The sequence below is a fragment of the Myotis nattereri genome (genome assembly GCF_964212035.1).
Source record: "Myotis nattereri genome assembly, chromosome: 18".
Lineage (NCBI taxonomy): Eukaryota > Metazoa > Chordata > Mammalia > Chiroptera > Vespertilionidae > Myotis > Myotis nattereri.
Window position 1 is genome coordinate 39,617,963 of NC_138093.1, and position 23,410 is coordinate 39,641,372.

At 40.0% G+C, this 23,410-nt stretch overlaps 1 protein-coding gene across 3 annotated transcripts in view; it reads right to left on the bottom strand.

The window, feature by feature from the left end:
• DCAF6 (DDB1 and CUL4 associated factor 6) overlaps positions 1-23,410 on the bottom strand; it is an 83,688-nt gene that overhangs the window by 40,320 nt on the left and 19,958 nt on the right. For all 3 annotated transcript variants that reach the window (XM_081112418.1, XM_081112420.1, XM_081112419.1), the window contains exons 6-10: positions 23,026-23,161; positions 20,546-20,760; positions 16,244-16,337; positions 14,895-15,014; positions 10,354-10,602 (exon numbers count right to left, since the gene is read on the bottom strand). In XM_081112418.1, coding sequence (XP_080968544.1) covers positions 10,354-10,602; positions 14,895-15,014; positions 16,244-16,337; positions 20,546-20,760; positions 23,026-23,161 — 814 coding nt within the window. The remainder of the gene's footprint in view (positions 1-10,353; positions 10,603-14,894; positions 15,015-16,243; positions 16,338-20,545; positions 20,761-23,025; positions 23,162-23,410) is intronic.

Genomic DNA, 23,410 nt, shown 5'->3' on the forward strand with positions numbered 1-23,410 from the left:
TATACATTAGATTATACAAGAAAATAGTAATCTCATTATACAAGAGAGAAGGATATAAATTAAACACATGTATCATGGAGGAATACTAAAAACAAATTACTCATATAAAAAGAAATTACCAGTCATTAAGAGATAAAGTATACACTCTTATAAACCCTAATGCTTCTGTTTAACTTGATGATTTAGATACATATAGTTCTCTAAGAATATTTAATTAAACAGGATGAAAATAAAGTCCTCCAGGTTAAAACATTTTAAAACAAACATTCCTTTCCTCACTCCTCACTAATTTCATTTCTTTTTACAACAAAATGATATTAAGAAATGAAAAACTAAAAAGTATCAGTTATCTCATCTAATCTATATACAAATGGTACTAATTTTATTCAAACAATAATTAAAATCCAATTAAAATGATGAAAAAGTTAGACATCTGGAAACAATTCTTGGAATGTATTAGTGGCGAGCTCTTTAAAAAGTGAAAATTCCATATTTTTCAGCTAAAATATTTCTTTTTATGTTAAAATTGTCACTTGCTTTTTCTTTTTTAACGCTCAAATATATGTACATAATCTTTAATATTTTCTTAAACGTTCTCTGAAGCCTTGGCCATAGATTTAAAAAAATGGTACACAAAATTCTGCAGATACTGAGTGCCTGCTATGTGTGAAGCACTGCTTTAGGCTCTGGAATTAAATGAAATGGTGAACAAAATAGTCTCTATGCATGTGGAATTTATGTTCTGAGAAGAAAACAGACATCATTGAACACACACGTATATAGCACACATGTGTCTGTGGGATAATGCGATGATTGAGCAAGACAAGGAATGGGGGACAGAGTGTGGCAGGGTTGTTTTGTGTTTGGTCATGAGGAAGGGCTTCTCTCACAAGGTGGTTTTTGAACAAAGACCTCAAGGATGCACTGTGTGGAGGAAGGGCACTCCCAGTGGAGGGAACAGCAAGTGCAAATGCTTGCAGGAGAGTGCATTGGGATGTGGGATTACCTTACAGGCAATGGAAGCACAGTTTTGCTGATGGCCTAGGTAACAGGAAAAAGAGAATGCCATTTATTGCAACAATGAAGAACAGAGAAGGAGCAAGCGGTATTAGAAGAAAGAAAAGAAATGACATATCCAAGTGGAGAAGCTGAGTAGGGGCTGAATATGGCAGTCTAGAATTCCCCAAGTTATCTGGATGTCACTGGTGATGTGACTAGAGGTAAGTGATGATAGAGAAGTCTATGAAATGAACTCTGGGACACTCCAGTGTTTAAGAGGAGGAGTGAGAAAGAGAAGCCTGCAAGGAGCACAGGGAACTGAATGAGGGACTTCTGTAGGCTGAGTGACGGGATGTATTAAGAGTTTGGAGTAAGCAGTTGTGTCAAAGCTGCTGATATAATAAAAAAGATACTGAGAACTTCCCATTGGATTTTGCACGTTGGAATCACTGCCGACCTTGACTAGAGGTGTTTCAGTGAAATCACAGGGACCAAACTACTGGAACAGCTTCAAGACAAAGGGAAGGTAATGATGTAGAATCAAGGCACATACGCCTGGCAAGTGTAGCTCAGTGGTTGACCTGAGCCAGGAGCTCATGGTTCAATTCCCAGTCAGGGTACATGCCCGGATTACAGGCTCGGTCTCCAGTGGGAGGCATGCAGGAAGCAGCTGATCAATGATTCTCTCTCATCACTGATGTTTCTATCTCTCCCTCCCTCTCCCTTCCTATCTGAAATCAATAAAAATACATTTTTTTTTAAAAAAAGGCACATACACTCCAAGTCTTGCTAATGGGGAACAAAGCGGGTGAATGGTTTGTGTTAGTTTGGTAGATAATCCCTATGTTTGTATGCTAACGGACAATGCTGAATTAGGAGCAGAAAGAAAGATGATGCATGGAAAGAAGTGGCAAACACAGGAAGGATACCCTTGAGTCCACCAAAGGGGATGGGCTGCCCTGAGAAGAGGAGGAACTTGTATTGGACAGATGCATAAAACTTCACCCACCAGAACCAAAGGGCCGGCGGGGCACACGGGTAAGAGTCAATAGTTGAAGATTTGATGGTGGGAGCACACACAATTTCTTGTGACACTGACTGCAAATTATATAAATTGCCAAACAGCTTTCAGCCTCTTGTACATACATTATGAGACTGCAAACACTGGTGTGTTACTTTGGGAATTCATTATGCCAGAGATACTAACCTCTCATTATTATGTCATCTATGTATAAAGAGTTTTATTCAATTAGCCAATTGGCAGCTATTTCACAAGCCATTCAAGTACCATCATAGTCTCTCACTGCTAGTTCTTCCTAGAGAATTCTGCAGTACAGAAGAAGATAGTATTCATTGAGAAATGAACTGTATGCTCAATAGATAGTGCTTTCCTTTTAGGTAGGCACATATACCTTACTAGAGGCCAGTGCCTGAAATTTGCGCACTAGAGGTAGAGGGTAGGGGTCCCTCACCCCAGCCTGTGCCCTCTCACAGTCCGGGACCCCTCAGGTAATGTCTGGCTGCTGGCTTAGGCCCGATCACCCTGGGCCTAAGATGGCAGTGAGACATCCCTCTCACAGTGCAGGACTCCTTGGTTCTTACCACCTGCCTGCTCGCTGTTCCTTACCGCTCCGCTCGCTGTTCCTTAGCACTGCCATGGAGGCAGGAAAGGATCCCACCACCACCAGTGAGCTTGCCAGAAGTGAGTCCAGCTTCTGGCTGAGCGGCGCTCTCCCTGTGGGAGTGCACTGACCACTAGGGGGCAGCTCCTGAGCGTCTGGCCCCTAGTGGTCAGTGCGCATCATAGCGACCAGTTGTTCTACCGGTCATTCTGCTGTTCCGTCAATTTGCATTTTAGGGTTTTATTGTCAATTTGCATGTTAGGGTTTTATTATATAGGATTGACTGTCAGCATAATAACAATGCTTTTTACAGTATAAAATAGAGCATCATTATAAAGCCATAAAGTCTATCTTTTTATACTTCAAAAGAAATTACCATAAGAAGTGAGATTATATCTGTCAAATTTTGCTATGAAAACAGAAAAAAATCACCAAAAAATTCATCCAATTTCATGGTTGTTTGCAACCCTCTCTTTTGTACTGCCAAATGTTTTGTGGGAACATAAGAGTCTCCATCCTAGACCACTGGGTGATGCAGCAAAGAAACAGCAGCCCTAGGAGCAAGCAGTGATGCTTTCTAACCTGGAAAATCAAGATTTAGCCAATGCTTCCAGTGCTCTAGAAAGAAGAATTTGTTTGCCTGCTTTTAAGGCTGGCTGTATGGTGGCTCTTTCCCGCCTTGGGTTAAAAAAAATGAGCCTAGAAAAAGAAGTCAACACACAGCTAACTAGGAAAAGCAAATAATCAATTAAAAATTTCAACCACACATACAAATAGTTCTGCTAGTGGGTTTGACATATTAAAGGCAGGTAAAATACACACATATTACACCCTTGTAAAAATACACACACAAACATATATAATTTATAATGCAAATAAATGCTTAGAATTAGTTTTGCTAAGATAAGCCAACATAGAAAGTGATTATAATGAATACCTTTGGGTTGAATTAAAAAATAGTAAGAAACAAAAAACCCTCAACAATGTGTCAGGAAATGCTAAAGGAAAATTTGTACTTCCATCTCTAAAACTACTAACTCTCTATTCTTGTGTTCTTCTCAAAGACTCCAGGCTGGTCTCCTTACTGCCTTAATTCCCACGGAGACAGGAGAACAAGGGCCGGCTCGGTTAACCTCATGTCCTGCTTCTCCAATGCACGGGGTCTTGGTCGTGGACACGGGGCTATGTTTATATCCGACTCCACGGAGCTTTCTCTGCTGCTCTCCATGTGTGCCTGTCCAGGTGGCCTTGTGCATTCTTTATCCTAGAACTGGTCGCTCCTTTCCTTACGGCTTCCAAGTAGCCTCTTCTTTAGTTTCCCCAAAGTGGCTGTTAACCTAACATTTCCACTTGTTTATAATCTATAAATGGCCTTACCTAGTCTGAGTAGACCCCGATCCCCTTTAAGTAAACTGAAATCTGGATGTTTGGGCTTTAAAATGTTTGCTCTGATAATAGAGTTCTTATCTCCCCAGACATTTTTTCTACAGAGCTCAATTCAGCTATAATGATTCTGCGTAGACCTAAATAGATTTGTAAATCTGAGTAGACACAGTTGTTTGTAAACAAGCAGGAATCCACACATAGTCCATATCATATACTATCTTAACAAAATGAAATCGTCCTGGTCTAAGTGATCCATTTAATTCAAAACAGGGGTCCTTGCTGTGACTCCTTTCTCAAAGGGAGCGTCCCAAACTGAATTTTGTATGTACTGAGATACCCATCCAATCCAAAACCACCTTTTCTAATCATATTCTGTGATTTAGATTAAAATAAAACAAAAGGAACAAAGCTATAATATGCTGGAATGATGGCCTCATGTACCACTCCCTCATTACCATGGGAAAAAATTGCAAATAACACACAAAATGAAGACATTTTCAGGCTTAGTTTAGAAATGACTAAAAGTGATGTCTGATTGGCATTACCAAGAAAAGAAGAAAAACCTTATAATTACCTTGAAATACATAAAACTGTGGAGATTTCATTTTAACCTACATAGTTTCAACTCATATTCAGACCTTTCTGTTTTTTAACTAATCATATAACCAGTCTTCTGTTAAATAGTCAAGAAAAGATCACATGTAATATAAGAATCAAAATGTCTGATTAAATTCTGGGTTATGTATATAGAATATGGTTTCAAATGGCCTGACTACTTGAAATAAAATTCAAGTACACAAAGAGTAAAGAAGTCAAACAAAAAGTACTACCAGCTGATTTCAAATTACACTTGAGTATATTTATTTTCCTAATTAATCACGGTCTACTCAGGTCCCCTAGATCAGTGGTTCTCAACCTTCCTAATGCCACATTCCTTTAATACAGTTGCTCATGTTGTGGTGACCCCCAACCATAAAATTATTTTCGTTGCTACTTCATAACTGTAATTTTGCTAGTGTTATGAATTGTAATGTAAATATCTGATATTCAGGATGTATTTTCATTGTTACAAATTGAACATAATTAAAGCATAGTGACTAATCACAAAAACAATATGTAATTATATGTGTTTTCCGATGGTCTTAGGCGACCCCTGTGAAAGGGTCGTTCGACCCCCAAAGGTGTCGCAACCCACAGGTTGAGAACCGCTGCCCTAGATACACTCTTCCTTGGTAATGCATTTGGTATGTTCACCTCACTCATGGCTTCATTTTGTTTTTTCCTACTTATATTTCTGTTTGTCCTAATGCTATCATTTATAAAAATGATTTTAAAAAGTATTTCTGTAAATTACCTTAAAATATTTTTGAACAAAGTAGGAAAGAATGTAGTCTTATATGTTCTGAATAGTTGAGAGCAAACAGTGGATCCAAAAATGATGAATGACTGGATACCCATTCACAGCATCTCCCCTAGATGACATCACATTGGGGAGCCTATGGGAAACATCCACAATGAATGGAGTGGGCTGAAACTATACAGACTAAAATAGAGCTAAGTATACCCTATCTATAAATATATAAAAGGCTAATATGCTAAGTGTCCGACCATCCAACCAGTCGCTATGATACGCACTGACCACCAGGAGGGCATATGCTCAACGCAGGAGCTGCCGAGCTGCAGTGACTTGGCAGCAGTGGTTCTCAGGTGACGCACCCTGAAACCAGAGAGGAGGGAGCCCGATTCCTCATGGGGCTGCATGATTCCACCTTTGGCCGTGGGCTATGTTGTTGCTGGGGCACTGTCAGCCCTGAATCTGGTTACGGCACACTCACATTTGCGTTCCACACCCTGTACGACAGCAACTTTGCAGAGTGCCCTCTCGCACTCCAGGACCCCTCAGGGGATGTTGGAGAGCCTGTTTTGGCCCAATCCCCACAGGCCAGGCCAAGGGACCCCACCTGCTGGAGGGACCCCTGCTCACTCTGCAGATGCCTGGGAGGGACCGTGGGAGGTTGGCTCCAGGGCATGTCCGGCCTGTCTCACCCAGTCCCGCCCCACGGGCCACCTTCTAATTAATTTCCTTTCAATGTGCACGAATCCGTGCACCGGGTCACTAGTATAGCTCTTCTAGCTTAAAGATAACAATCTTAACAGTACCGTTAGAGAATGACTATTTTTTGAGGGGGAGGCTTACATAGAACAAGATAGATAATGTCTCTCTGTATTTATAAGAATATATTCTAGTAAGAGACAATAAGTCATATCAATCAAAAGTGAGCAAGAAAATTACAAAATTTTATAAGAACTTTTCAGGAAATAAGCAGAGCTATTTGTAAGGGAGAATAAACTTTTAGCGAGGTAGGAAAAAAAGATAAATCTAGGTAGGGGAGTTATGAAAGACCTCCCTTGGGAGACATTTGAGCTGAGACCCAAGAAGCAAGGGGTTGACTCTATGATTAAGTCAGGGGAAGAGCTTCTCAGCTCGGGTACTTACTATTCTCCAACTCTAAGTACAGAGGCTTAATCAGAAAGAAAGTGGCACATTTGGGAAACTGAAAGGAAACCAGGAGAGCCAGAGCGCAGTGATCATCAGGGACTGAGAAAGTGGTGTGAGATAAAGCTGGAGCGGGAGGCAAGGGCCAGGCCAAGTCAGTTCCTACACGTCCACAGTAAGGAGTTTGATTTCCTTCTTTTGTAGTTGTATTTCCAATTGCAATTAGAAATCTTTGAGGGTTATTTTTTGTGTGTTTTTTTGTTTGCTTTTTGTTAATTCTCACCTGAGGATATTTTTTCCATTGCTTTTTAGAGAGAATGGAAGGGAGGGAGGAAAAGGGAGAGAGAGAGAAATATCAGTGTGAGAGGGACACGTCGATTGGTTGCCTCCTCACACACCCTAACCGGGGGCAGGAGCAAACCTGCAACCAGGTATCTGCCTTTGACCAGGAATCAAACCTGTGACCCTTCGGTGTGCAGGCTGATTCTCTAACAACTGAACCACACAGGCCAGGTCTCTTTGAGGGATTTTAAACAGCTAAGTTATATAATCTGAGTTTACATTTTAAAAAACTTTAAAAATACAAGGCTGCTGCCTGGAGAATAAATGAAAAGGGAGCAAGAACAGCTGAAGGGAGAGCAATCAGCCGACAAGAAAGGTGGTGAGAGGGAAAGAAGTAGAACCAACTGGACTTGATAGTGGATTGGGCCTGGGTCACGAGGGAAAGTGAACAATCAGGAACAAGTCATAGGCTGTTAAAACAAGCAAATGGGCAGTGGTATTATAATTTACTAAGATATAAAACAACTAAGATGGAATAGATTAGGGGGACTGGAAGGGTGGGAGGCTAAATTAAGTTTTAGTCCGGACACATTAAACTAAAGATGTCCAAAGACAGACAGAAAGCAGTGTCCCATAAGCCACTGCACGTAAGAGTCTAGGGATCATCAACTTGGAAGAAATATCAGAAGCTATGGGAACTGACATAGTCGCCCAGGGATAGATCAGCGATAGCGAAAAGGAGCCAGACTATGGGGTTCTACAGAAGAAGAAACATCAGCAGTGATCACTGAAAACCACCGAGAGTTGGTAGTCTGGGTACAGAGGCAAAAATGGTGTCAAAAGGCCAAGAAAGGAAAGTTTCAAGAAAGAAAGGAGCAGCAGACTTAAATGCAACTGGGTCAAAAGTTTGAGTAAGGTACTAACAGAGAAGTAGACTTTAAATTTGTCAAAGTGGAAGTCACTGGTGACTCCGACAAAGGTTTCTGTGGAAAAGGGGGCTGAAAGGCAGATTGGAATTAGTGGATAAATAAATGGAAGATGGTAAGAAAGTAGAAATAATATGTGTGAGTGACCCTTTTGAAGACTCTGATTTAAAAGAAGTAAAGTTCTAAGGCTGGAGGGGAATCGGGATAATTAAGAGAATTTTAAAGACAGTGGATAATAAGAGAGCATGCTTGAGGCCAAAAGGAACAATTCAGGAGAAAAGGCAATAATGATGCAGAAGAGGGAGCAAAGTCCTGGAGGTGCTGGGAAGGAGCGGGAGTGCCCTTTCATAGGAGCAGACACACTTCTCCCATCACATCAATGGTTGTGCCGATGCAGGAAGGTGGTCAGCTGGGGGTGGGATGAGGGCAAGGGGTGGGGGTGGGGGCAGTGAAAAGTCTGAGAGATAGGAAGGTGTAGAATGAGCACAGTGTCTAAGGACTACCCTGACAGTGTGGAGCACACACTGTGTCATCACCTTCCTCACTATCACTCAGGAACTCAGCTCAGTCTAAGAGAGAGCAAATAATTAGGTTCAATCGGAGAAGGAATTTTGCCAGGCAAGTTTTCACATTCTCAATGTCCCTTTCCTTCACCCCAGCAAAAGTGACAGGAAATGCAAGGGACATGAAGGAAGAGAATAAACATTTATAGAAAGAGGTATCCGCAGCAAGGCAAGAAGCACACGTCTCATTTTCTTTATTTCTATGCAGGACAGTAAGAGAAATCATGGCTTGAAGATGACGCTCCCACCCACTCCATGGAAAAATCTCACCATCACAAACCTTAGTTCTGGACTTAAAAGTCCATAAGAGATTGGGAAACAAAGGAAGACATTAAGTCCTTATTGTTAAAATGTTGGGCTCTGGGATAATGAAAGGCTGTGTCAAAACAATTACAGACATAATCCTTAGATATTACACCTAACATCAAACACTTTCCTCAATAGCAAAACTATCTTGATAACACAGAAAATATTCCAATTTTTCATGGTGTAGTCAACCAAAATTCTTTCAATAATCTATCAGTTAAAAATATTTCCTTACTTTCTTTGAAAAATATATAGGCAACTGCAAAGTGATCACATGACCATCACAAAGTTTTTCTATTTCAATGAGTCACATGACTGCAGTATTTAATATTAAATTTAGCAACTTGAAATGCAGTATTAAGATGTGTTAAATAACTATAACAAAAAAAATAACTCTATACTAAGTACCTTTCTCAGCAATAACTGTAATGAGTTGAGATGCACTGGAATGTGAACGTGGCCTAAGGAGTCTTCTTGTTAAGTTGTTCCTGATAACTTATAAATGATTACAATACTGAAGAATATTGCCAAGAATGCTATCGCTTTAAAAATTCTTGTTTTTACCAATTTTACCTGCTTTGAAAAGCAAACTTTTAACTGATTTTGTCCCTTATTCCCAAACTCTCCAAAATATTTTATTTTCCCATAAGTTGGAATGCTATGTTGATTAGAGAATGAAAAACCGGATTTTATAGCTTAGCTTTATCTTACTACTATAGATAAATTGAGTACAGTGTTAACAGTTACATAATTGATTCTGGCTTCCATTCCCATAACCTAAAATGAATTAATAAAAGTGGGAAATATTGATTTAAAAAGTGCTTAATTTAAAAACACCCCATGTTTGGTGATCTGGCATCCAATTCCAGAGAACAAGAATACAGTGACAGCTTGGCAGTTAGGCTGTTAGGAAATTTTATCAGTTTCAGCTTAGGCCTGCCAGCTGTACCTCCAGGTGCTAATATTTTGGTTATATGTCAAGTAAAATTGTTCCTTGAGGAAAAAACCCAAGGAAAAACATCTTATCGGTTATTATAATTACATGTATACAGTTAAGATGCCAAGTAACTACAGACATAGCTGCTGACAATTACTGTTATAAATGGTACAGGCCACAGTTTGAGGGAAAAATAAATTGAACACAAGGAGTTATAATACCGAGGAAATAGTATTTTAACAGAATTTAGAAGTTAATTTTTCCCCTAATATCAAGCACCAAAAAGACAATTGTTTAAACAACTCTTTTTTAAGTAAATATAGAAGAAATAATTCTTTTAGTTAATTGTACTGTATATGTTGCTGACAACAGACCACATCAAATGCACCATACAGAATTATTAAAAGTGCTTCGTGATTTGAGAAAAAAATAAGAAAAAATATAAATACAATGGAAACAATAATCAGTGTTATATTTTTACCATTACTTTAATACAGACTTACAACCAAATAGGTTTAGAAAGATTTTGGTCTATAATGGCCTATAAAAATAATCTTAAGAGAGGTGCATTAAACTATCTCTTGGTACCCATATTTTTATAAAACTCTCTTATGTAAATGGAAGATTCCTGCTACTTATTAAAATTCATGCAGGTTAGGCACACTTGAGTTTCATGTTTTGGTTATATGTTCACATATTATGTGTCATTTAGATTATTTGCTCCAGCAGGAACCAGCCAATGTGACTTAATGTCTTTCCAAACAGCCCCTAGAGAATGATCATGATCAGAAACCATCAGACGACCCACCGCCTATTTAAAGAGTAACATCCTCACCAGACTGATGGTGTGTGTGCTGTCCAGACGCCTCGGCAGACAACCTGTGCTCACTGTCTGGAGAGGACAGCAGAGAAGTAGAAGGTGGGCTTCCTGGAGGAGATGCTGTAGAGTGGACCATGGAGGATGTGGAAGGTTGTAGAAACTGCTCAGCTGAAGTGTCTACTTCCATCACAGTGTCACCCGATTCCAAACCAGTGCCTGACGGGACCGTAGGAAGAGTCGAAACATCTGACTGATTCGTCCCACCTTTAAAAAGCACATGTTAATGCAAGTTCGAATACTAAACGCTTTCCAAAACCAACCACTCAGAAGAGGTATGTTCAGGCGCACTTCAAACACACACATGTACACACACACACACACACACACACAGAAATATATAATATACAGGAAATCAAAAACACCCACTGGTAGTTTGGTCCATTTGATCAGGCTAGTCAATAGGGGTAAACATCTATCTATAGCACATTCTCATTAAAAATAATCATTCTTTTAAGAAAATGATCCATATGGCAACTTCATTTAGACAAAGCTAAATAACTTGTGAGATGCCTAGAAACATGCCTCGTCCCTCAAATTTAAAGGTGATGATTCCTTGTGGAATCTAATGAGCAAAATGAATTAACCAACAAAATAAGACCCAAGGCAGGGAGGTATAGAACAGACTGACATACCTCGATATGGGGTTGGGGAGACAAGAAGAAATAAACCAAAGAACTTAAATAATTATATGCATAAAACATGGACATGGGCAATAGGGTAGTGAAGATCTGGGGCAGAAAATAGGTGGTGGAAGGGGGGGGAAGGGAGGTAATGGGAGATATAATACTGTGAACAATAAAAAATATATTAAAAATAAATAAATATTGATCCTGGGTTTCGGCACCAAAAAATAATAATAAATTAAAAAAAAAAATAAGGTAATGATTACGATGCAATAGCTGGATAATAGAATAATGGATTTATACTGAGATATTTCCACTCTATAACATCATGTCCTTGGTAAAACATTTAATAAAAATTTTATTAGCAAGAGTAAAACAACAAATAGGCCAGAATAGGATTAAGTTCTTCATTCCCATTTCATTAGCCATAATGTTTTAACCACTAAACTAATATGATGAAGGCATGATTTTGAAAAGCTTAAGTGTCCATTATGTGCTGTGCTAGGCTTCCTGCTATCTGCAAAGAAATAATTAGTACTCAATAAATATTAAAAATTTTCCTGATTTTGCTTCAAATCTAGATTTTATTAAAAATGGAGTGGACAGAGGACAAACCAATAAGACGGCATAGGTAAACACCGGAAATTGCTGCCTCCCACAACAACTTCAAAAATACAACTAAAAGACAAAATGGACATCATCCAGAACCACAGGAAGGCTAGCTGAGTGGAAATTCTACAACTCGAAGGAAAGAGAAAAGCACACTGAGACTCAGAGGAGCTGCGGAAGTAAAGTGCAGAGGTACGGAGGCGCACGTCGAAAGGGCTGGCAACTGAGGATGTGGCTGTCTTTTTGAATCGGGAGGGAGTCACAAGCTCCCAACTGCTCTGAACTCCAGTTCCGGGAAGTCTCTGGGGACCCAGACTCATATAGGGAGAAACTAGACTGTCTGGCAGTGGGCAGAACTTGGAACTCGAGGGCGGCTTTCTCTTAGTGGTGCTTGCAGCGATTACCGGGACACTGAGACGCGGGGCCTCTTAGGGCAGGGTTGAGGATCAGCCATAGCTGCTTGCTCCGCCCTTTTGATTTCCTGAGACCCCGCCCTACCCAAGCTGCAGCAGAGGCTTTTGCATATGAATGCTCTGGCCCTTTGCAATCTGAAAATTACCTAACAAACTGCAGCTGGGCCAGACAGACCCAGAACTTCCAAGAGAAGGCCCAAGGCCCAAGGCCCCACAGCAGCTTGCATTGCTTCACAGCTGGGCCTCATCTGGGCACCTCCAAACCCCAAACAAGGAAGGGGAATCTACAGATCTCTTCGTAGCTCCTGCTGGGTAATCTCAAGCAGAGACTAAATTACCACCTCCTTAGATCCAAGAGCCGGTGTACCCAGTGGTCAGAGTGGGACCATCCAGATTACAACTCCTCAGATCCGTAAGGGACACACTCAGGGGGCAGACTCAGTGAGCACCAAAGCCCCACTGAAGAAAGTCTTGCCCCATAAGGGTGTCTTCAGCACAGAAGTTCTCCCACCGTAGACACAGCTGATTCTCACAGCCAATTGGCCTGGAGGTCAATTCCTCCCAGTGACACCTACAACAATCAAGGCTTAACTATAACAAGACTGTGCACAAAGCCCACAAAGGGGTGCACCAAGAGTGTCCACCTCAGGTAATTGGGGAGGCTGAGCCACTGGGTCCTATAGGACACCTAGCACACAAAGCCACTCTACCAACACAGGGAAGCATAAAAAATGCAGGGACAAAGAAACAGGTCACAAATGACAGAAATGGAGGAAAGCAAACTACTGGATATAGAGTTCAAAACCACAGTTATAAGGTTTTTCAAGAATTTTCTAGAAACCGCCGATAAATTTCGTGAGACCCTGGAGATATGAAAAAAGACCAACTAAAAATTAAGCATACACTGACTGAAATAAAGAATAATATACAGAGATCCAACAGCAGACAAGAGGATCCCAAGAATCAAGTCAAAGATTTGAAATACGAAGAAGCAAAAAATACCCAACCAGAAAAGCAAAAAGAAAAAAGAATCCAAAAATATGAAGATAGTGTAAGGAGCCTCTGGGACAACTTCAAGCACACCAACATCCGAATTATAGGGGTGCCAGAAGAAGAGAGAGAGCAAGATATTGAAAACCTATTTGAAGAAATAATGACAGAAAACTTCCCCTACCTGGTGAAAGAAACAGACTTATAAGTCCAGGATGTACAGAGAACCCCAAACAAAAGGAATCCAAAGAGGACCACACCAAGACACATCATAATTAAAATGCCAAGGACAAAAGACAAAGAGAGAATCTTAAAAGCAGCAAGAGAAAGAAAGTCAGTTACCTACAAGGGAGTACCCATATGACTGTCAGCTGATTTCTCAACAGAAACTATGCAGGCCAGAAGCGAGTGGCAAGAAATATTCAAAGTGATGAATAGCAAGAACCTACAACTAAGATTACTTTATCCAGCAAAGCTATCATTCAGAATTAAAGGTCAGATAAAGAGCTTCACAGATAAGAAAAAGCTAAAGGAGTTCATCACCACCAAACAAGTACTATATGAAATGCTGAAAGGTATTCTTTAAGAAGAGGAAGAAAAAAAGGTAAAGATACAAATTATGAACAGCAAATACATATCTATCAACAAGTGAATCTAAAAATCAAGTGAATAAAAAATCTGATGAACAGAGTAAACTGGTGAATATAATAGAACCGGGGCATAGAAAGGGAGTGGACTGACAATTCTTGGGGGGTAAGGGGTGTGGGGGTGCAGGAAGAGACTGGACAAAAATCATACACCTATGGATGAGGACAGTGGGAGGGGTAAGGGCAGAGGGTGGGGTGGGAACTGGGTGGAGGAGAGCTATGGGGGGAAAAAAGAGGAACAACTGTAATAATCTGAACAATAAAGATTTAATTTTAAAAAAATGGAGTGGACAAATCAATTTCATGCTTTGTAAGATACAACTACCACAGAACGTCAAGTTTTTTCTTTTAATCACCATGATTTAAATATTTCTTAAATTTAAGCAGAAATTTAGTAACTCTTCAGCAAATCCACAGTCCAAGGAATTTTTTAAAAATATTTTTTTATTGATTTTGGAGAGGAAGGGAAAGGAAGAGAAAGATAGAAACATCAATGATAAGAGAGAATCATTGATTGGCTGCCTCCTGCATGCCCCCTACTGGGGATCTAGCGCACAACCCGGGCATGTGCCCTTGACAGGAATTGAACCCGGGACCCTTCAGTCCATTGGCCCATGTTCTATCCACTGAGCCAAACCAGCTAGGGCCCAAGGAATTTTTTTAAAAGTTAATTGATATGCATGATTTAACAAAATCCACTTATAGATGAAATTCAACAGAAATCTTTAGTTTGGGGATTTAAAATATTTTGGTGTTAACTTTTTATATGCTCACTTTTGATAGAGACAAGTAACTTGCCAAAGACCACAAAGCTGGGAAGTAGTGAACAAAGATATGAAAACAGGTCAGCTAACACCAGAAACGTAATTAATAACCAATTATATAAGTAACCAAAAGCAGAAAGTATTCAATTATATAAAACTTATTTATCTACAGGGTTTTATACATTTCTACTCTAATAAAAAAAGGACTTAAGTGGGGACTATCAGCTGCTCTTACTTTTTTTTGAGAAAAGCAAAAAATAAGGACTAGAACTAGTGGAAACTGAAGGGACCAGTTGTACCTAATGCCCTCTCCCTCTCCTGCTTCACGTAATAGTAAGAACCTTGCATTACTGTAGTTCTAAAACATGGTGGAAATCGGATGGCAAAAATAAACCCCACTCAGTAGTTGTTACCAGCTTTCTGATGACTGTAATTAATAAGAGCACCCACCTGTGGGTTGAGATCTTCCTCGTCCTCTATTGCTTTGTGCAACCTCACTTGCTTCTTCAAACCACCTTGATAACATGTCAGACATTCTCTGCATCAATGACACATTGGGACTTTGCTCTCCTATGAAAACACAGGTCATATCAGTGAACTTGTAATAAGTCAGCATCTTTCATTAATGCAAAAACCCAGATTTGAGGGCCTTAAAATGAACATAACTTAAAAAAATCAAATTGCCCAAATAAATTCTATGAATGTACACAGATCCACAAGAGCCATCATCACATTTCACATTAAAGTTTAAATGAGTGGCTCTCCATGTGTGTTTGAGTTCCTCAAGAACAGGATTTAGCTCCTATATCTTTGCCTAGTCTTAGGGTCCCCCCACCCCTATCCAACCCACTTCTTTAGTTCTAAAAGTGCACAGCTAGGAAGGTCTTGTGCATTGTACACTGTTCAGATTAAAAGAAAAGTTTGCCCTCTTACTTAAATTTTCTTAAACTGAATTTGTTTTCATCACTTACTGTAAGCAAATTCTACATACTTGAAATTAACTGAAACTAGAAGTGTTTTGTCTCTTCCCTCCCTGCTTTTCCTCCCTCAAATACACAAGTTTTCTTGAGCATTTTCAAATTAAGTATGACATCAAAACTGACAATTCATTTCTATTCTACAATCATATAATTAAAACTGGAAATCATTTGATCTTGAATTTCCTGTGAAAATAGAATTTATCTTATACTTCATTGCCTTCAGATTATATAGCTTTATATTTAGGTATTATAAGATAAAACAAAAAATAATATACTGGGAAATATGCCTTTAATCTTGAAAGATTTCAGAAGTCATTAGAGTAACATTTTGGCTAAAGACCCACTTATTAAAATTAATTCTATTTTAAAGTGCCATCTTAAAGCTTCCAAGGTAGTTTCTTGCACTTGTCAAAGGCACCTGAGAGAAGGGTAAAAAAATTTATGTGCTATTAAACTCTCTGGTTGGAAACTGAGGGTTCTCATTCCATTTATATCTAAGAGAAAGGCAAAAATTAAGAAGTGTGATGACACCTGATGTTTTATGAGGCACGAGCATTCATATACTTTCAGTGGGAATGTAAAGGGGTGCTTTCTGGGTGGGTAACTTGATAACCATCAAAGTTAAAACACACTAATCCAGTGTACCCGCCATCCCACTTGTGGGAATTTAGCTGCGACCCACTTGCATAGGTGTGCTAAGAGACATACCAGAATGCTTGCTGCAACATCACTTATAACAGTGAAAATAATGGAAACAAGTGAAAATACTCATTTTTAAATACCACAGAAGAACAAAAAAGCTGAGCAAAGTATAGTTACCATCTCGCTCTCGTTCACTCTCCGGCCTGGCTCGGGGTCCAGTATCTGACCAGTCACCACGAAGCCTCAAGCGCTTCACCGGAGGCTGCCGTAACTAAAAGGTGAGGAGAACACTTGTTTGCTCACCTCTAAAGCACACTTCAAATCTAGTAGCTTCTCTCCATCTAGTAGCTTCATCCCCCTACTTTCTGAACTGAGGACGCACGTAGACTGAAAGTGAGAGACGCCAAGGAAATCTTGCAAAGGAAGCCAAGGGCCCTCGGGTAGAGGCCTGCTTAGCTGCCTGTGAGCAGATGTGCTAGAGCAGAGAAGCAGGGAGAGCAGAGGAGTATGAGAACCGATGATGCAGGTCTTGAAACCACTCTACTAAGGACCTCAGTCTGGCTCTGAAAGAAGTGGGAGTCCCTTGGAGAGCTGATCAGAAGAGCAGCATGACCCGATGAGAGGACTGTGGGAAGACTGGCAGGGGGACTGGTCAGAAAGCCCCATAATAACAGAGCAGAGAGATGCTTACATCTTGCACCAAGTAGCAGTGGTAGCCAGGGTGGTGAGTAGTGCTACAGATTTGGAATGTATATTTTAGAGACAAACTATGGGGATCAGGAAAAAATGAGAGATTGGATTCAATGCAGCAGTTCAATAATGAAGTGGGGCAGGTCTCACCCCAATAAATTCAATTTAAAAATTAGAGGAAAAGGAAAAGAGAGAAAAGACAATAAAAAGAAAAAATAATAATAAAGGAAAATGAAAAGTGAGAAACAATTGAACAAGACAAAAGAATCCTATATAATAAAGAGCTAATATGCAAATGGACGTCATGCCCTCGCACCCTCGCGCTGGGGACCTGAGGCCAGGCCAGGGGACCTAAGGCTGCATCCCCCTGCCCGGCAGGGCTTGATGGGGGACCTGAGGCTGCGCCCCCAAACCAGCACTGGGCCGGGGGACCTGAGGCTTCCCCAGAGGACCTGAGGTCATGCTCCCCACCCGGTAACCAGGCCGGGGGACCTGAGGCTGCAGCCCCACCAGCACTGGGCCAGAGGACCTGAGGCTGCACCCCTGTCCTGCGGGGACTGACAGGGGTGTGGCTGGCTGGGTCTGTGTCTCGCACGATTTCGAGGTGAGCGTGGGTGGGCGGGGACTTGACTCTGGGTCCCGAGGCGTGCCCCTGACTCTGACAGGAGGAAGATTTTCATATACATTTTACTAATTTTCTTTCATCTCTAACACTTCTATTACAGAGAAAGGACAAATAGCAATAAAATATTTCCTCTAATTAATTCCCTTTTAATGTGCACGAATTTCGTGCACCGGGCCACTAGTCTATATATATAAAAGCCTAAGCGACCAGTTGACAGGTCGCTATGACGCACACTGACCACCAGGGGGCAGACACTCAATGCAGGAGCTGCCCCCTGGTGGTCAGTGTGCTCCCACAGTGGGAGTGGTGCTCAGTTGACTGGGATGAGTGTGAGCAGCTCCTCCCTGGCCGCCTGCTACTTCACACACTACTACATCCCTTGGAAGATGCCGGATGCCAGTTTCAGCCCAACCCCCACAGACCATGCTGAAGGACCCCACTGGTGCACAAATCTAGTATACTAAATAAAAAAGGGAAAAAAAATTATTACAGGATATGAAGAAATAAAAAAGGCCTTCGCAAATAAGAAAATATAAAAGAAGCATAAGAAAAATATCATATGTATCATATATTAAACTTTTACTCATACTTTAAACCCCTACTTAAGCTTGTCTCATGTTTCCAATGAAAGTCAATTATTCCTTCCTTTGGTCTACTTATATAGAACATAATTATTACATATTATTCTATTAAGTCTTTCTTTTCCTTCCTGTTCGTTTGTTCATCCATTCATTCATTCATATGTCTACATCTACTAAACTGTAAATTCCTGAGAGGCCATGTCCTTGTCACAGTCATCCTTGATTTTCTAAAGTCCAATAGGACTTAGTGTATAGTAGGTACCCAGTAAATATCTGATAAATTAAGTTTGTCTAACCCCAGTGGTCAAGGATGTAAAACACTGAAAGAAAAGATGGTGGGTTGAAGATGGCAACAGATTTTTAATTTCTTCTTCTATGTATACTTTGTTAGGTTGATTACAATAAGCATGATTTATTTTTATAATTTTAATACATTTTCAGAATTATTTTTCCTAATTTAGTTAACTCAACAAAGTATACTGAGAAAAACACATTCAGAAAAAAGCCAAAACCAATTGTTTGTGACTGACTCTGTCTCTTTTGCTCTGACCATACAAACATCTTTGGCTAAGTATTCTGTGGTATAAAAGCTAGTGGTATAAAAGCCACTTAAAATGCTTCTGTATTTCCAACTCTTTGTTTTTTCTTTAAAAAAATGTTTTTATTGACTTTAGGAGGAATGGAGAGGGTCAAAGAGATAAACATTGATGAGAAAGAAACATCAATTGGCTGAAATAGTCACAAACTTTGACTATAACTTACTCAAGTACTTATCTCAAGAGGAAATTATACAGCAATGAAAAAAATGTCAGAGCAGATTTCATGCTTACAATCAGACCAATAAACTTAGTTTTCATTCATCATCATGCCCTCTTCCTTGTCAATTTCCTGACTCATTTAAATCTACTGCCACATTTAAAATCCCAAGATATATTTATAGAGTAATACTATTTGTTTTCTAATTTCACAGCCCTCTAAGCCTATCCTATATAATAAAAGGGTAATATACAAATTGACCGAATGGCTGAACAACCAGTCTCTATGACGCACACTGACCACCAGGGGGCAGACGCTCAACACAGGAGCTGCCCCCTGGTGATCAGTGAGCTCCCAGAGTGGGAGAGCTGCTCAGCCACAAGCCCACAAGCCAGGCTGATGGCTGGCGAGTGCAATGGCAGTGGTGGGAGCCTTTCCTGCCGCCTCCGCGGCATCAGTTGGATATCCCCTGAGGGCTCCCAGACTGCAAAAGGGCACAGGTTGGGCTGAGGGAACGCCCCCCCGCCCCCGCCCGAGTGCACAAAAGTCATGCACCGAGCCTCTAGTAATTTTAATAATTGAATTCAGTTTAGCATCTCACAGCAATTACAAAATTGTGTTCTTTAGTACCTTTAAAATGTGTTCAGTAAAAGGAGTTGGGCCAATACTAAAAAGGCCACTAATAATTAACAAAAAGCAACAATTTCAAAAGCCAGAGTACAGTGATTAAACATAGGACATTATAAAATAAAAAAGCCAAAGTGAAAACCATGAGAGGGAAAGAAGCTTACAGGTGAAAACAAACATTTTCCTACTGTTGTGAAATGTCAAGGATATATTATTTGTTTTTTTCCTTTCATAAGTAAGAAAATGGTTAACCCAATTCTGTGTGTGTGTGTGTGTGTGTGTGTGTGTGTGTGTGTGTATGCTTTAATTTACCTTTTTCTCACTCCCTCATATGTATTTTGTGACATGTACCTAGGGATAATGTTATCCTATATAATAAAAAGCTAATATACAAATTGACTGAATGGTGGAACGCCTGGTTGCTATGACCTACACTGACCACCAGGGGGCAGACGCTAAATACAGGAGCTGCCCCTGGTGGTCAGTGCGCCCCCACAGGGGTAGTGCTGCTCAGCCAGAAGCCGGGCTCATGGCTAGAGAGTGCAGTGGCAGTAGCGGGAGCCTCTTCTGCATCCGTGGAAGCGCTAAGGATCCCTTGGGGGATATCTGCCATCTTAGGCCCACTCCCCTGCAGGCCTAAGTCAGCAGGCAAATGTCCCCCGAGGGGTCCCAGACTGTGAGAGGGTGCAGGCCGGGCTGAGGGACCCCTCTCCCCCAATGCATGAATGTTGTGCATTGGACTTCTAAGTAGGTTATAATTGTGAAAGAGAGGCAGTCTTTGGAGCGGAGGGGACTGCTGGCCACATATGAATAGTAAACGGTAACAGGGAAAACTCCTATTAGTGCATAACCATAAACATTTAGTCTCCTGGAAATTTGTACATCACATTTTTTATTTTAACTGCCTTTTCTGTAAATGTTAGACCTGTGGGTATTTCTTACTGCTACTGTGCAACCTCAGAGTTAATGAAGCATTTTGTTATTAAATATTTTATCTTTAAAAATATTTTACAATACTTCTTTCTAGAGCCTTTCCTTAATTATTAGCTCCTGTTCCTTCATGTATGTTTTGTATCCTTGTTTCCTAGACTGTAAGTGCCTTGAAAATTAGCTCTATTTTTTGAAGCCCTTTAGGCCCCAGAAGTCACTGAATTAGTATTTTCTGAGTAAAATAAAAAAGATGGTTTTGAATAAACTTACCTCTTCCCTTCTCTCTTCTGCAGAAGGAGTTCGAAGTTCTCGTGCGGTGTCATCTTTGGGGTCAAAAAGGTAGATATAATCTGAAGAGTAGCTAACGAGAATCTCCTGACCGTCTTCACTGTAACACAGAGACGTCACCCTGCAGGACTTGTTGTTAAGATGAGAAGGGAGAAAACGGGCAACCATTCCAGCAGTCCCCCGGCCTGCATAATTTCCTAAAGTAAGAAAACAGGAAGGTGTTTAAAATTCATGTGTTTGAAGAAAAACACTTTAAAAACTCTTAATCTGCACGAGGAGATACGTGATTTAATGTTGCAATAGAAATCAAAGCTATCATTCTATTTCTAGAAGAGGCTCTTTTTTCAATAACCAGATTTTATAACAAAATAAAAAAGAATGCAGTACAAAGGAAACGTACCTTTTAAAAAAATTCATGATCATCTGGAATTCCAGATTATAATATTTTATTGGAAATATGAGTTATTTAACCAATTAAATAATTTATGATTATAGTTATACTAAATCATCTTCTAAAAATTCTCCCCAAATTAATATACTTTTTATACTATAAATAGGAAAGCTGCTATTTATTAGTATACTAGCTAAAAGAATGCAGTATCCCTTTAAACTGATTTACCTTCTACTTTTTATGTTTTTTAAAAATTGAACTGTCGTGAAATTTTGTTCTTCTAAGACTACAGAGTGGCAACGCTATGCCAGTCTTAACTCACTGTAATAGTCATGAGCACAATGCAGTATGACAGAGAGGGTACAGGGGGCACTTTGTGTCCTGGGCACTCAGGAATGCTCAGTTCTAAGAATCTAAATCATACACCGAGTTGTACAATCCTGCACAATGAGGTTTTACGCCCAAAATGTCAACTGGGTCCCACCTGTTGAGAAGCAGTAATGAAGCCTGTAATTTCATATTTAATACTGTTTCCCTAAATGTGCATATTCAAATAGACAAGACTCCTCAATCGAGAAAAAAATAATCTCCTCTAGCCTTTCCATTTCAATAACCATTTTAATGGACATAAGTTGACAATGAGATTGACACTGTTCATTTCTGGCCAGGTCCACTTTTATTTTTAGCAATATAATTTATGTGAATATATATTTGATGTTTGGGTATGTGAGTATTTAAGTATTCCTGGCTTCCTTTACTGAGAAAATACTAATGGAGGTTGGCTTTGAACTGGGAATTTAAGAAGTGGTTTGATCCCATAATGGATGAGGAGTCTGAGAGGAGGAGTTGAAGGCAGATTGCAGTTCAGTGCTGTAGCATCACTGGTAACAGCACTTTCAATCGGCTAAGCAGGCACAAACATACCTATCCATTCACACACACCCACGTCACTGTCCTTTCCTGACTTTTCTCTCCACCATGCTTACCGTTATCCTCTTAATTTAAAAATGGCAAAGAGAAATTAGGAAAACCAAGTGTTGTGGGCTGAATAGTGTTCCCCCTCCACACACACACAAATTCATGTCCACCAGAACCTCAGAATGTGACCCTATTTGGAAATAACGTCTTTGTAGGTGTAATTAGTACAATGAGGTCATACTGGCTTAGGGTCCTAAACCCAGTATGACCAGTGTTCTCAGAAGAGAGAAATATGGACACAGACACACCCAGGGCAGAAGGCAGGTAAATATGGAAACAGATTGATGTAATACATTTAAAAGCCAAGGGATGCTAAGGATTGCCAGCAACAACCATAAGGAAGCAAGGAGAGCCCTGGCTGGGTAGCTCAGTTGGTTAGAACATTGTCCCCATAAGCCAAGGTTGCAGGTTCAATTCCTGGTCAGGGCACATACAAGACTCAACCAATGAATGCATAAATGAGTGGAACAAATTGATCTTCCTTTCCTTCTTCCTCCCTTCCTCCTCCCCACCCCCTTCCTCTTTCTTTCTAAAATCAATTTTAAAACTTTAAAATAAAAAAAAACTGCAAGGAGAGAAGCACATAATAGATTTTGTCTGAGAGCCTCCAGCACAAAATGACCCTGCAAAACCCTCTTTAGCCTCTGAATTATGAGACAATAAATTTGTTATTTTAAGCCACCTAGTATACAGCCCTAGGAAACTAATATAGTTAGCCCTTGATATCTGCAGATTTCAAACCTACACACTCAACCACCCGTGAAGGAAAACAGTACTTTCCACTGGTGGAGGGCTGACCATAAGCACTTTTCTAAGCCATTTTATAAAGGACTTGGGCATCCGAGGGCTCCTGGAACCATCCCCTGGAGATAGTGAAGGACAACTATATACATCAAGTGCTTTTTAAAGTGATAAACTGCAAAAGTACCACCCCAATAGGATCATAAAAACTTAGTGAAACGCTGTTTTTATAATACATAATGTTTAAAAACATTCTACATACTAAATTGTAATAAAATTTTTTAAATGTAAATGTCTTATTTATTTTCTGAATTGACAGAATCTTGTATTTCTTTAATATATATCTTTGTACCTGTAGCTCTTGTGCCCAGCATTCTCCGATCATATATTCGGACTGAGCTATCAGAACAACCCACAGCAAGGTAATATGGTATTGGCGGACAAATCGCTACAGAAGTAGCAGCACGTCGGCAGTTAATTAGAATATCCTACAAAAGATAAAATAGCAGCAGTTACATAGAGCTTTACAGTAGAGATGATACTATATTGAAAAAGGTTCTCTTCAATTAGAAGAAAATAAACTTTTTCAGAAATCCTAATTCAATAAGTATGACATTGAAAGGGGAAAAACGTGGTTTCCTTTCATTTTTCAGATTTCTTTCTATCAATAAGTTTCTAACACATTCAGCTAATGTGAAAGGAAAATAAATACATGCAGTCAATATTCATCCTCAGCA